This window comes from Pristiophorus japonicus, chromosome 2 (genome assembly GCF_044704955.1).
Source record: "Pristiophorus japonicus isolate sPriJap1 chromosome 2, sPriJap1.hap1, whole genome shotgun sequence".
In the NCBI taxonomy this organism is placed as follows: Eukaryota; Metazoa; Chordata; class Chondrichthyes; family Pristiophoridae; genus Pristiophorus; species Pristiophorus japonicus.
Genome location: NC_091978.1, coordinates 177,701,150 through 177,715,833, shown reverse-complemented (window position 1 = coordinate 177,715,833; position 14,684 = coordinate 177,701,150). Strand labels below are relative to the sequence as shown.

The following is a 14,684-nucleotide window of genomic DNA, read 5'->3' as shown; positions in this document are numbered from 1 at the left end:
ACTCTGTTATCCTGACACTTCCTATTTCTAAATGTGAGATCTTTAGCCCCATACACACTTGGGATTATCTCCAAAATATGGTTTTCGGATTGTCTCCAAATGGCTTTTAATTGATCTGTGTCTTTGTTAACATTGAGAACTGTCTGCTGTATTTTATTTCTAAATGCCTTCATAGTAAATTATGAGGGATTGGATGGCTGTATGAAAATTCTGCTGAATGGTTAATGACATGGCATCTGCACAAGCCAGAGCATGTGGTTTCATCCCCACCTCACCATTCCATAGAATCATTATCATCAAAGGTTATATTCTACATTTGTTTTGGCTCTGTAGCTCTTTTGTATTCTATCCATCATGACTGGGAAGTTTAGTAGAAAATTCGCGCTCGAGGTAGTGCTGACAATATGAAAATAGGAGGGACAATAAATAATTCTGACTACTAAAGGATGCTGCAATGGGATAGTGATATGATGGTTGAATGGACAAAAAAAATGTAGATGAATTTTAATGTCAGTAAATGTATTATATTTGAGGAAAAGCTAGGTGATATGGAAGAACCGAGGGACTTGGGGATTCAGGTTCTTAAAAGCACCACCTCAAGTGGATGAAAAAGCTATCTGGGTTTTATAGCAAGAGGTATGGGGTGAAATTGCCCTGCAGAAAAAGGGCCATTAGCGCCTCTAAGAGGCGGTAACGGGGCGATAAGGCTGTTCCGAACGGGGGCAGGCAGCAGCACAACTGTCCCTGGGCTGGAGGCGACGGAAACAGGTTTCTGCTACGCCCCGTGTTTCCGCCCCACCTGGTGCTCCGACCCGTTGCCAACAACGCAGCGACCCCTTTTCCACCCCGTGGGGGAAATTGCCCTGCGGGAGCACTGCTGCCACCAGTTGGTGCCCCCGACAGATTTGCACGATGGGAAGCCGCCAGTGGCTGGACGGTGAGGCTGCCCTTAAAAGGGAGGGCGCACTGCCGGGGCTGCCATTTTGTTTTTACCAGTGGTGCACACTGGTTCAGTCAGGCTGCCAACAACAGCCTGGCACCCCCTCTTGGGTGCCGGGCCATTGGTCCAGCCGAACCGCTCTCTGATGGCCCAGTAGGCTCCACGAAGGCCTCTCAGCATCCCTCCCCTTAAAGTGAAGGGAAGGAACGTTGCGAAACGACATGTCCGCATCGCGCTGACCTCATCACCACCGTGGTGACCCGAGCCAGCCCCGATACCACCTCCAACAGCGCCCCAAAGCGCTGGGAGGCGGTGTCAGAGTTAGAGGGCCAAATTTCACAACCACTTGCTGTATAGTAAAAAAACAAAATGTTTCTTCTTGTCATCACTGGTTCTTTTGCCAATCGCCTTAAATCTCTGGCCTTTGGTTACTGACCCCACTGCCACTGGAAACATTTTTTCATTATTTATTCTTATGAAAACATAGTTTTGAACACCTCTATCAAATTTATCTTAACTTTTTCTACTCTAAGGAGAACAACCTCAGCTTCTCATGTCTTTCCACATAACTGAAGTCCCTCATCCTTTGAACCATTCTAGTAAATCTCTTCTGTGTCCTCTCCATAGCCTTCACGTTCTTAAAGTGTGTTGCCCAAAATTCAATAAATTAATCCAGCTGAGGCCTGGCCAGTGTTTCATAAAGATTTAGCTTAACTTCCTTGCTTTTGTGCTCTATGCCTCTATTAATAAAGCCAATGATCCCATATACTTTAACAGCCTTCTCAATGTCTCTGCACCCTCAAAGATTTGTGTACATAAAACCTCCACCATCCCCAGGGCACTCTGTTCCTGCAGCCCCTTTAAAATTGAATAATTTAGTTAATTTTGCCTCTCCTCATTCTTCCTACCAAAATGTATGGCTTTTATGCATTAAATTTCATATGCCATGTGTCTGTCCATTTCACCAGTCTGAGTATGTATTCCTGAAGTCTGTTACTAGCCTCCTCATTGTTTACTACATTTCCAAGTTTCATGTCATCTGCAATCTTTGAAATTTTGCCTTGTATACCCAAGTTCAGGTGATGAATGTATATCAAAAAATGTAGTGGTCCGAATATCTACCTTGGGGAAACACCACTGTATACTTCACCCCAGTCTGAAAAACAACCATTCACCACTGCTCTCTGCTTTCTGTCCCTTGGCCAATTTTGTATCCACGGTGTCAGTATCCCTTTGATTCCATTCGCTTCAATTTTGCTAACATCTATTATGTGGTATTTGCCAAGCACCTTTTGAAAGTCCATATGCACAACATCAATTGCACTGCACTCATCAATCCTTTCCATTACTTCATCAAAGTAATGGGGAGAACTGGGAAAATTTTGGCTATTTTAGCAAATTGATCCAAAACCAGCCATATTCAAAATGGGATTTAATGCTAGTTCTTGATTCATAGAAATATAGAAACATAGAAAATAGGTGCAGGAGTAGGCCATTTGGCCCTTCGAGCCTGCACCACCATTCAATAAGATCATGGCTGATCATTCACCTCAGTACCCCTTTCCTGCTTTCTCTCCTTTTTCCTTGATCCCTTTAGCCGTAAGGGCCATATCTAACTACCTCTTAAATATATCCAATGAACTGGCATCAACAACTCTCTGCGGTAGGGAATTCCACAGATTAACAATTCTCTGAGTGAAGAAGTTTCTCCTCATCTCGATCCTAAATGGCTTACCCCTTATCCTTAGACTGTGTCCCCTGGTTCTGGACTTCCCCAACATCGGGAACATTCTTCCTGCATCTAACCTGTCCAGTCCCGTCAGAATTTTATATGTTTCTATGAGATCCCCTCTCATCCTTCTAAACTCCAGTGTATAAAGGCCCAGTTGATCCAGTCTCTCCTCATATGTCAGTCCCGCCATCTCGGGAATCAGTCTGGTGAACCTTCGCTGTACTCCCTCAATAGCAAGAACGTCCTTCCTCAGATTAGGAGACCAAAACTGAACACAATAGTCCAGGTGAGGCCTCATCAAGGCCCTGTACAACTGCAGTAAGACCTCCCTGCTCCTATACTCAAATCCCCTAGCTATGAAGGCCAACATACCATTTGCCGCCTTCACCGCTGTACCTGCATACCAACTTTCAATGACTGATGAACCATGACACCCAGGTCTCGTTGCACCTCCCCTTTTCCTAATCTGCCATTCAGATAATATTCTGCCTTCGTGTTTTTGCCCCCAAAGTGGATTACCTCACATTTATCCACATTATACTGCATTTGCCCACTCACCTAACCTGTCCAAGTCACCCTGCAGCCTCTTAACGTCCTCCTCACAGCTCACACTGCCGCCCAGCTTAGTGTCATCTGCAAACTTGGAGATATTACACTCAATTCCTTCTAAATCATTAATGTATATTGTAAATAACTGGGGTCCCAGCACTGATCCGTGTGGCACCCCACTAGTCACTGCCTTCCATTCTGAAAAGGACCCGTTTATCCTGACTCTCTGCTTCCTATTGGTCAACCGGTTCTCTATCCACATCAGTACATTACCGCAATACCATGTGCTTTAATTTTGCACACTAATCTCTTGTGTGGGACCTTGTCAAAAGCCTTTTGAAAGTCTAAATACACCACATCCACTGGTTCTCCCTTGTCCACTCTACCAGTTACATCCTCAAAAAATTCTAGAAGAATTGTCAAGCATGATTTCCCTTTCATCAATCCATGCTGACTTAGACCGATCCTGTCACTGCTTTCCAAATTCGCTGCTATTTCATCTTTAATAATTGATTCCAACATTTTCCCCACTACTGCTGTCAGGCTAACCGGTCTATCATTACCCATTTTCTCTCTCCCTCCTTTCTTAAAAAGTGGTTTTACATTAGCTACCCTCCAGTCCATAGGAACTGATCCAGAGTCGATAGACTGTTGGAAAATGCATCCACTATTTCTCGGGCCACTTCCTTAAATACTCTGGGATGCAGACTATCAGGCCTCGGGGATTTATCGGCCTTCAATCCCATCAATTTCCCTAACACAATTTCCCGCCTAATAACGATTTCCTTCAGTTCCTCCTTCTCACTAGACCCTCGGTCCCCGAGTATTTCCGGAAAGTTATTTGTGTCTTCCTTCGTGAAGACAGAACCAAAGTATTTGTCCGCTATTTGTTTGTTCCCCATTATAAGTTCACCTGAATCTGACTGCAATTAGTGAAGATTGTCACACTAATCTTTTTCTTTTCACATATCTATAGAAGCTTTTGCAGTCCGTTTTTATGTTCCCAGAAAGCTTCCTCTCATATTCTATTTTCCCCCTTCTAATTAAACCTTTTGTCCTCCTCTGCTGAATTCTAAATTTCTCCCAGTCCTCAGGTTTGATGCTTTTTCTAGTCAATTTATATGCCTCTTCCTTGGATTTAACACTATCCTTAATTTCCCTTGTTAGCCACGGTTGAGCCACCTTCCCCATTTTATTTTTACTCCAGACAGGGATGTACATTTGTTGAAGTTCATCCATGTGATCTTTAAATGTTTGCCATTGCCTTTAAGTATCACTCACCAGTCTATTCTAGCCATTTCACGTCTCATACCATCGAAGTTACCTTTCCTTAAGTTCAGGACCCTCGTCTCTGAATTAACTGTGTCACTCTCCATCTTAATAAAGAATTCTACCATATTATGGTAACTCTTCCCCAAGGGGCCTCGCACAACAAGATTGCCAATTAGTCCTTTCTCATTACACATCACCCAGTCTAGGATGGCCAGCCCTCCAGTTGGTTCCTCGACATATTGGTCTAGAAAACCATTCCTAATACACTCCAGGAAATCCTCCTCCACCGCATTGCTACCAGTTTGGTTAGCCCAATCTATATGTAGATTAATGTCACCCATGATAACTGCTGTACCTTTATTGCACACATCCCTAATTTACGCTTCTACCTGAATACAAATAATCAAGTGAAGGAGATAATCATGTAACCTATGTAACAATTGGAGTGATCCTACTTGGGATTTGAAAAGGACCCGTTTATCCCAACTCTCTGCCTCCTGTCTGCCAACCGGTTCTCTATCACACTTTACTTTCAGCTCTCCATGTTCAGTCTGACTCTTCCTCCATACACAACAACTGGCGACGAGATACAGATAGCGAACCCAAAGATGCAGAGAACAGTGGGCAAGGTGGAGAAATTCTCGGAGGGAGATTGGGAAACTTTTGTGGAGCGACTCGACCAATGCTTCGTGGCCAACGAGCTAGATGGGGAAGAGAGCGCTGCCAAACGAAGGGAATCTTCTTCACCGTCTGTTGGGCACCAACGTATGGCCCGATGAAGAATCTGCTCACTCCAGCGAAACCCATGGAGAAATCGTACGACAATTTGTGCACATTGGTCCGAGAGCATTTGAACCCGAAAGAAAGCGTTCTGATGGCGAGATACCGGTTCTACACCTACAAAAGGTCTGAAGGCCAGGAAGTGGCGAGTTATGTCGCCGAGCTAAGACGCCTTGCAGGACATTGTGAATTTGAAGGACATTTGGAGCACATGCTCAGACTTTTTTGTACTTGGCATTGGCCACGAAACCATACTTCGCAAACTTTTGACTGTAGAGACCCCAACCATGAGTAAGGCCATAGCGATAGCCCAGGCGTTCATTGCCACTTGTGACAATACTAAGCAAATCTCTCAGCACACAAGTGCTGCTACAAGTACTGTGAAGAAAGTGATGATTTTTTCGAATCGTAACATACAGGGAGGTCACACATAACTGCAGCTACACGTCTGCAGATGTCTGAGTCCACCATCAAGGGTGATGAATGCAAGGCCATTAACATCTTGTTGACGCTGCGGGGGTGATCATCGTTTCCATTCATGCCGATTCAAAGAGTATGTTTCCAAGGGCTGTGGAACAATGGGACACCTCCAACGAGTGTGCAGGCAAGCTGCAAAGCCTGTTAAACCTGCAAACCACCATATTGCAGAGGAGGAAAGATCCACGAAGGATCATGACGAACCAGAGCCTCAGATCGAGGAGGCAGAGGTACATGGGGTGCACACATTCACCACGAATTGTCTCCCGATAATGCTGAATGTTGAACTAAATGGACTCCCGGTGTTAATGGAGCTGGACACAGGCGCGAGCCAGCCTATCATGGGCTAAAAGACTTTCGAAAGGTTGTGGTGCAACAAGGCCTCAAGGCCAGTCTTAACTCCAGTTCGCACAAAACTAAGAACTTACACGAAAGAGCTGATTCCTGTAATCGGCAGTGCTACCATCAAGGTCTCCTGCAAAGGAGCGGTGCACAAGCTACCACTCTGGGTGGTACCGGGCGATGGTCCCACGCTGCTTGGAAGGAGCTGGCTGGGAAAGATATGCTGGAACTGGGATGATGTCCAAGCACTATCGCCCACTGACGACACTTCGAGTGCCCAGGTCTTAAACAAATTTCCTTCGCTGTTCGAACCAGCATCAGGAAATTCCAAGGAGCAAAAGTGCAGATCCACCTAATTCCGGAGGCGCGACCCATCCATCACAAGGCAAGAGCAGTACTATACATGATGAGAGAAAGGGTAGAGATCGAGCTGGACCGGCTGCAAATGAGGGCATCATTTCCCCCATCGAGTTCAACGAGTGGGCCAGTCCTATCGTCCCAGTCCTCAAGGGAGACTGCACCATCAGAATCTGTGGCGATTACAAAGTAACTATCAATCGTTTCTCTCTGCAGGGCCAATACCCACTACCAAAGGCCAATGACCTCTTTGCAACGCTGGCGGGAGGAAAGACATTCACGAAGCTGGATCTGACTTCAGCCTACATGACGCAGGAACTGAAGGAATCATCAAAGGCCCTCACCTGCATCAACATGCACAAAGGTCTTTTTGTTTATAACAGATGGTCGTTTGGAATCCGATCAGCGGCGGCGATATTCCAGAGAAACATGGAAAGCTTACTGAAGTCAGTCCCGCACACCGTGGTCTTCCAGGACGACATCTTGTTCACAGGTCGGAACACAGTCAAGCATCTGCAGAACCTGGAGGAGGTTCTTAGTTGAGTCAACCACGTGGGGCTCAGGTTAAAACGCTCGAAGTGCATTTTCCTGGCGCCTGAGGTGGAGTTCTTGGGAAGGAGGATTGCGGCGGACGGCATCAGTCCCACCAACGTGAAGACGGAGGCAATCGAGAACGCACCGAGGCCACAGAACGTGACGGAGCTGAGGTCGTTTCTGGGACTCCTGAACTACTTTGTTAACTTCTTACTGGGTCTTAGCACACTGTTAGAACCACTGCATGTCTTATTACGAAAAGGGGACGAATGGGTTTGGGGCAAAAGCCAAGAAAATGCCTTTGTAAAAGCGAGAAAATTGTTATGCTCAAACAAATTGCTTGTGTTGTATGATCCATGTGAGCGTTTGGTACTAGCATGTGATGCGGCGTTGGGTGTGTATTGCAACAAGCTAATGATTTTGGGAAACTGCAACCGGTTGCTACTGCAGCCAGGAGTCTGTCTAAGGCTGAGAGAGCCTACAGCATGATTGAGAAAGAAGCGTTAGCGTGTGTCTAAGGGGTAAAGAACATGCATCAATACTTGTTTGGGCTAAAATTCGAATTGGAAACTGACAAGCCATTTATATCCCTGTTCTCCGAGAGTAAAGAAATAAATACCAACGCATTGGCCCGCCTCCAGAGATGGGTGCTCACATTGTCCGCATACAACTACACCATCTGCCACAGGCCAGGCACAGAAAACTGCGGCAATGCTCTCAGTAGGCTGCCATTGCCCACCACGGGGGTGTAAATGGCGCAGCCCGCAGATCTAGCCATGGTTACGGAAGCATTTGAGAGTGAGCAATCATCCGTCACTGCCCAGCAGATCAAAACCTGGACAAGCCAGGACCCCTTATTATCTCTAGTCAAAAGCTGTGTGCTTCACGGGAGCTGGTCCAGTGTCCCAGTGGAAATGCCGGAAGAGATAAAGCCGTTCCAGCGGTGCAAAGATGAAATGTCTATACAGGCAGACTGCCTTCTCTGGGGCAATTGAGTAGTGGTCCCCAAGAAGGGCAGAGACACCTTCATCAATGACCTCCACAGTACCCACCCAGGCATCATAATGATGAAAGCGATAGCCAGATCCCACGTGTGGTGGCCCAATATCAATGCGGACTTAGAGTCCTGCATTCACAGATGTAATACATGCTCGCAGTTGAGCAATGTACCCAGGGAGGCGCTGCTAAGGTTATGGTCTTGACCCTCCAAACCGTGGTCTAGACTACACGTCGACTATGCAGGCCCGATCTTGGATAAAATGTTCCTTGTGGTTGTAGACACGTACTCCAAGTGGATTGAATGTGAGATAATATCGGCTAGCACGTCCGCTGTCACCACTGAAAGCCTGCGGGCCATGTTTGCCACATGTCCGATGTCCTGCTGAGCGACAATGGGCCATGTTTTACCAGTGCTGAGTTCAAAGAATTCATGACCCGTAACGGGATCAAACATGTAACATCTGCCCCGTTTAAACCAGCGTCCAATGATCAGGCAGAGAGAGCAGTGCAAACCATCAAGCAAGGCTTGAAGAGGGTAACTGAAGGCTCACTGCAGACTCATCTATCCTGAGTCCTGCTTAGCTACCGCATGAGACCCCACTCACTCACTGGGATCCCACCTGCTGAACTGCTCATGAAAAGAGCATTTAAGACAAGGCTCTTGTTAGTTCACCCTGATCTACAAGAACAGGTAGAGAGCAGGCAGATTCAACAAAGTGCACACCATGATAGCACAAATGTGTCATGCGAGATTGAAATCAATGATCCTTTATTTGTATTAAATTATGGACAAGGTCCCAAGGGCTCCTGGCACTGTCGTGGCCAAAAAGGGAAGCAGGGTGTTTCGGGTCAAACTTTCAAATGGACTCATTCACCGGAAACACTTGGACCAAATCAAACTCAGATTCACGGACTACCCTGAGCAACCCACCTTGGACCCTACATTTTTTGATCCCCCAACGTACACACCAGTGGCAACCGGCACCACGGTTGACCACGAAGCAGAACCCATCATCCGCAGCAGCCCAGCAGGGCCCAACACACCAGGCAGCCCAGCATGGCCAGCTGCACAGCAGCCCAGTGAGGGCCCAACAAATGATTCAACAACACCAGCTTTCACACCGAGACGATCAACCAGGGCAAGAAGGGCCCCAGATCGACTCACATTGTAAATAGTTACATTATTGACTTTGTGGGTGGGGGAGGAGTGTTATATATATACTTGTATTTACTCTGCACAGCCACCAGAGGGCTCATCCCCTGGAGTCCCAATGAATCCCCTAGCACAGGTATTTAAGGAGGCCTCACAGGTTGGAGAGACACTCTGGAAACCTGCAATAAAAGACTACGGTCACACTTTACTTTGAGCTCACAGTGTTCAGTCTGACTCTTTCTCCATACACAACACTCTCCATATGCTTTATGGAGGAAATCACAGCACGCAGGGAGGTTCTCTTCCCTTCCAATCGACAGAAGAGACCTCCCCAGGACACCAATGCATCCTGGTTGCACATTGCACAGGAGGACACAAGCAGGGATGTCATCAGAAGGACCAGGCTGCAGTGGCACAAACCCTTCAGAGATCTCAATAGATCACGAAATGTTACTGTAAAGCCACACTCAACTTCATGCTGCTGTGGCATTCATCATATCCGCGTCACTCTGCCTTCCCCAAGCTGCTCCTGCACATCCTTACCCACACCAACTTACCTTGCACCTCCACCCATCCCTCTCTCTCTACATTATCACTTCCCCATCTCAGTAGCCATCCTTCACACTCACCCTCACTCTAGTCCAATCATACCAACTAACAACACAAGGGTAGACACTTGCGTATTTTATGTAAGGTTCATGTAGAGTTTCTGTTAATGTGGTGTCAAACATGGAAACCTTTATTTTCAACATTTTGTGTTCTTGGACAGATCTGTGTGCACCTTTGGAAGTGGCCCCCTGAAGGGTTGCTGATATACCATTTGACTATATTGCTAATGTCCAATGTTGAATTAACAAAAATGATCAAATAGACATCTTGACCCTGTGAATGTGAATAATAAGGTTGTGTAACTGGTCTATGTTTAAATACCATAGTCAGTTGTTCAAAATATTCTGACTGGATAATGTTACTGGATAACTATTCACAGAAGAAAGATTGGTTTACAGTCAGACAATCGTATTCCAATGTGCTTGTTTTAAATTCAACTTGCAACTCCTATCTTTAAGATTTTCACTAGATTGTAGCTTTACGCTTTGCACTTGATTTTATGCATAGTTTTATCATCTCTGCTCTGACGTAACAGCACAGTTAGATTTTCCTGTTTGGGAGTGACTTGGTGAATTGTGGGCAACTTCTGCCAGTTTCACTCAGCACCAGTTTACGTGGGAAGCAGTGATTCACACACTTATTTTTAAGGTAGAGCTGTTCTTCCAGGAACAATTTAAATTGGGTTCAGAAGGGGTAGAGTGCATGCTATCTGTAATATAAAACTGGGCATACTCATTTAACATCAAAAATACAATCATTTGATTCCTTTTTAAGAGTTGTAATAGTCCAACCCTTTGTACACAAACTGTAATATGAAAACTATTTATTTAAAATAATAAACTTTTTTCTGCTCAGAAGCAAACATTGTGTCACAGCAACTAAAAATGTATCGTGTAAGAATTGGCAGCTGAGAGTTCCCACTAATAAAGTCTCTGTAATGTGGGTTGTTTGGGTTTTATTTGAGGATTATAGCAATGATTCTCAAATGCAAGAACCTTAAAACAATGCAACTCAACAAGTTAGGCTGTGTGATCCTGGATTTCCAATTTTAATTGGACTTGAGATTTAAAACTTTTTTTTCTGGTCTCTGCATTTACCATCCATTCTACAACCACAGTAGAATCCATTTATAAGACTGATAGAACATCCATTGTTTATATCCCTCTGCAATAGAGGCCTGGCAAAAGCCATCAACCCCTCACACAAACTCCCACATATGGTATAATTTGATACTCGTTTGGCTTCATCTTGACAGCTCACTTTAAAATTAGAATTAACTCAGAAGTTCAGTATAATTACACTTTTATCTTTGGAATGCATCTGCGCCAATCCTTTTGAGGACTTGAATTGTATTTCTTAAATGAAATGTTGACCTACATTGGCTCCTGGTCCTCAAAAGCCTCCATTTTAAAATTCTCAATCATGTCCAGTTCCCTCCATCCCTATCTCCGTAACCTTCTCCAACCCTACAGCCCTTCAAGAAATCTACATTCCTCCAACTCTGGTCTCTTGTCCATCTCCCCCTTCCTTCACTACACCATTCATAGGCCGCGCCTTCAGCCGTCTAGATCCTAAACTCTGGAATTCACACCCCAAACCTCTCCATCTCTCCACCTCTCTCTTTTTTGATCTGTGTCAATTTTGCCTCCTGTGAAGTGCCTTGGAATGCTTTATGATGTTAAAGATGCTATATAAATGCAAGTTGTCATTGTTGGTTTAGCTCGTTTTTAAGACCTATAAAAATGATTTGTGATTTGATTCCTATGTAGAGCCATTGAAACTATGATTTTGAGAATCTCCACACTGGCAACTCATGGGTTACATGTTACTAATCTTTGAAGGAGGTAGGACAAGTTGATGCTGTTAAAAAAGCATATGGAATCCTTGACTTTATAAATAGAGACATAGAGCACAGAAGCAAGGAAGTTATGCTAAACCTTTATAAATCACTGGCTTGGCCTCATTTGGAGTATTGTCTAATTCTGGGCACCACACTTTAGGAAGGATATCAAGGCCTTGGAGAGGGTGCAGTGGGAATTTACTAGAATGATAAGAAACTTCAATTATGTGGAGAGACTAGAGAAGCTGGGATTGTTCTCCTTAGAACAGAGAAGGTTACAGAGACATTTAATAGAGGTGTTCAAAATTATGAAGGGTTTTGATAGCATAAATAAGGAGAAACTGTTTTCACTGGCAGGAAGGTTGGTAACCAGAGGATACAGATTTAAGATAATTGGATAAAAAAAACCAAAGGGGAGATGAGAATCACTTTACGCAGCAAGTATTCATGATCTGGAATACACTGCCTGAAAGGATGGTGGAAGAAAATTAATTGATAACTTTCAAAAGGGAATTGGTTGATTACTTGAAAAGGAAACATTTGCAGGGCTCTGGGGAAAGAGCAGGGGAATGGGACTAATTGGATAGCTCGTTCAAAGAGCCACATGCACAGTGGGTTGAATGGCCTCCTTCTGTCCTGTATGATTCTGTGATCCTGATTATAATGCGTGATTGTTTTTTACGTGTCTCCCTGCTTCTTCCAGTTGTAGTATCTTGCTAGGGTCCACGGTATTGGCAACCCTCTGCACCTCAGCCAAGTTGCCATTCTTCAACATGCGATCCTAGATGGTGATGGTCAGCAGCTATTTGAAGCTAAAGGCTATCACAGCTGAGCTCGGCTCTCCCGACATTAATGTACACATAGTTCAAGCAGGGGTCACTGGATGGCAATTAGGAGCAGCAGACTGTGGCTTTTCCTCCAGGGATGTTGAAGGCAATTGTGACCCGACTGCTGTCCTGGCTGAGAGCAGACAATTATGGGCAGACTGGGAATTAAACCTGGGAACTTCTAGTCTGTAGGCAAGCCGGTACTTTCATTTAATAGGACATCTACGCAGCTGCTGTTCTTTTTTTTTGAGAAGATTATGTACTCATTATGCTAGCCTTTCATTGCATGTCCCTCTTTTATCTTTGAAATGTTGATCTAAAAAAAGAAGCCAAGAGCTGGTTGCTTAGTAGTTGAGACAGTTGCCTAATGCCCTAGAAATGGGTATAAGTCTCAGGACTACCCATTAGGTCAGCATTCAAGTTACCAATTCTTAACTGGATTTCAAAAAAGTTATTTTTGTTTCAGGAAGTGCGTTTTTTTAATCTTTCCAATTTTCCTCCTGCTACAAAAGTGCTCATTCATGATATGATATAGTTCTATCAGAAATCACTAGATACCAGTTGGAATTAGGATGCTGAACATTTTTCACTCGAGTCTAGGGGTCCTATGCAAATTGTTGCACCCTGATTAAGATCAGCTGACTCGGGACAAACAGAGGATCGCACCTGAAACCTTCATGGTCTAAGATGACTCTGTTCACATTTAACTAGTTAAGCTATTGGGAAGTTATGCTAAATTACATAAGGATATCGGAAGATGATAACGGGGCAGAATTTCCGAAGTCCCGGGCCCATACGAAGTTTCTGCGGAACCTGGAAGGCACCGGAAAATCTGGTTTTCAACACGCAATGCGCATGCGCTGAAAATCGGCTTTTCCGATCGGTCAAGCTGGAGCTTGACGGATCATCCGCAGATCGGGAATGAGGACATTTGTATGTGGAAGTTTGGGCTATTTACCCATATCTTGCACGGTAAATGTCCTCAAAACTCTTGCGCCTGAAAAAGCAGGCGCATAGGTGTAAGAGTTTAAAAACATAGAAAAATCATGATTAAAATAAAAACTAAAAAGCACATTTATGTTAAAACCCTGCCCACTCAGATAATGTTATTTTAAACCCTAACTTTTTTTTTTAAATCGGCAATTTTTTTTCTTTAAAAAATGTGTAACATTTTTAATTTATTGTGTGAGGTGTTTTTTAAATGTTTTTGTATTTTGGGTGAGTTTTGGGGTTTTTCTCATTCATTGTAATAGGAGTTTCGTAACTTACGAAATTCCTATTACAATGAATGAGAAAATACTTACCTGTGATTGGGTATCCAGGCACACGTGACTCCTGCGGACGTCCCAACGTGCACGTGCTGCGCGTCGCAGGGAGAGGAGGCCTATGGATCGGGAGTTCCAGCGGGCACAGCAGCTTCAGGTAAGTGCGCATTTTATTTCTATTCTTTATTGATTTGCCTGTGGGAAGTCCTCCTCAGAATTTCTGCTTTAATTACTGTCTTCACAGACCATTCAGATGCAGGTGAGGTTACCTCAAGGACATCTTTGGCAACAACATATAATGACAGTTACCTGGGGGCAGTTGCAGAGGAAAGGAAGCGCACGTCAGCGGAGCTCCGAGATTTGTGGAAGAAGGCTATTCTTCAGCAGATACTGCTTCTGAGAATGGAGAAGGAAAACCAGAAATTACAAGGTTAGTGAAACTTTGATAATATTCTTGATGTCTCCGAACCATTGCAATGTTACCCGTCCGTATGGGAAACCAAGAATGCTCGTGGTCAGGGCTCAAGTTGGAGTGCGAATGTATAGCATATTTCTGGGGTTTTTTTTCCACTTGTTTAACTGTTAGATTGGAGCTGCCTTTTGGTAAAATGGTTCACTAATCTAGAAATGTGGAGAAACTCGTGCTTTCCCGCATGGTGAATGAACTGTTGTGATGGAATAGAGAGTACAGAATCAATTATCACTCACAAGGAGAGCCTCTTCCAACAGATTTGCAACTCTTTTAAGCTTATACCTGACCTCTCCAGAAGACTGAGAGCACTGAGATTTTAATTTTGGCTCTGGCCGTGAACACCAGACTAATGTTATAGACTAATGAGCTGCATTCCTTTGACGGAACTGAAAATATGTACATCTTTGCAGAAACTTTTATTTAAATAAAGACTTGAAATAAGATCTTCCATATCAAATTAGGATTATAGTTGTCAAGATTATCAGTAAATTAAATTTGCAGATAGTTCATATTATTGTCCCTTTCTGTGTGTTGCT

General features: G+C 44.3%; 1 protein-coding gene across 4 annotated transcripts in view; it reads left to right on the top strand.

The window, feature by feature from the left end:
- LOC139242811 (TBC1 domain family member 1-like) overlaps nucleotides 1–14,684 on the top strand; it is a 428,759-nt gene that overhangs the window by 294,660 nt on the left and 119,415 nt on the right. For all 4 annotated transcript variants that reach the window (XM_070870508.1, XM_070870511.1, XM_070870517.1 and 1 more), the window contains one exon: nucleotides 13,921–14,106. In XM_070870508.1, the coding sequence (XP_070726609.1) occupies nucleotides 13,921–14,106 (186 nt within the window). The remainder of the gene's footprint in view (nucleotides 1–13,920; nucleotides 14,107–14,684) is intronic.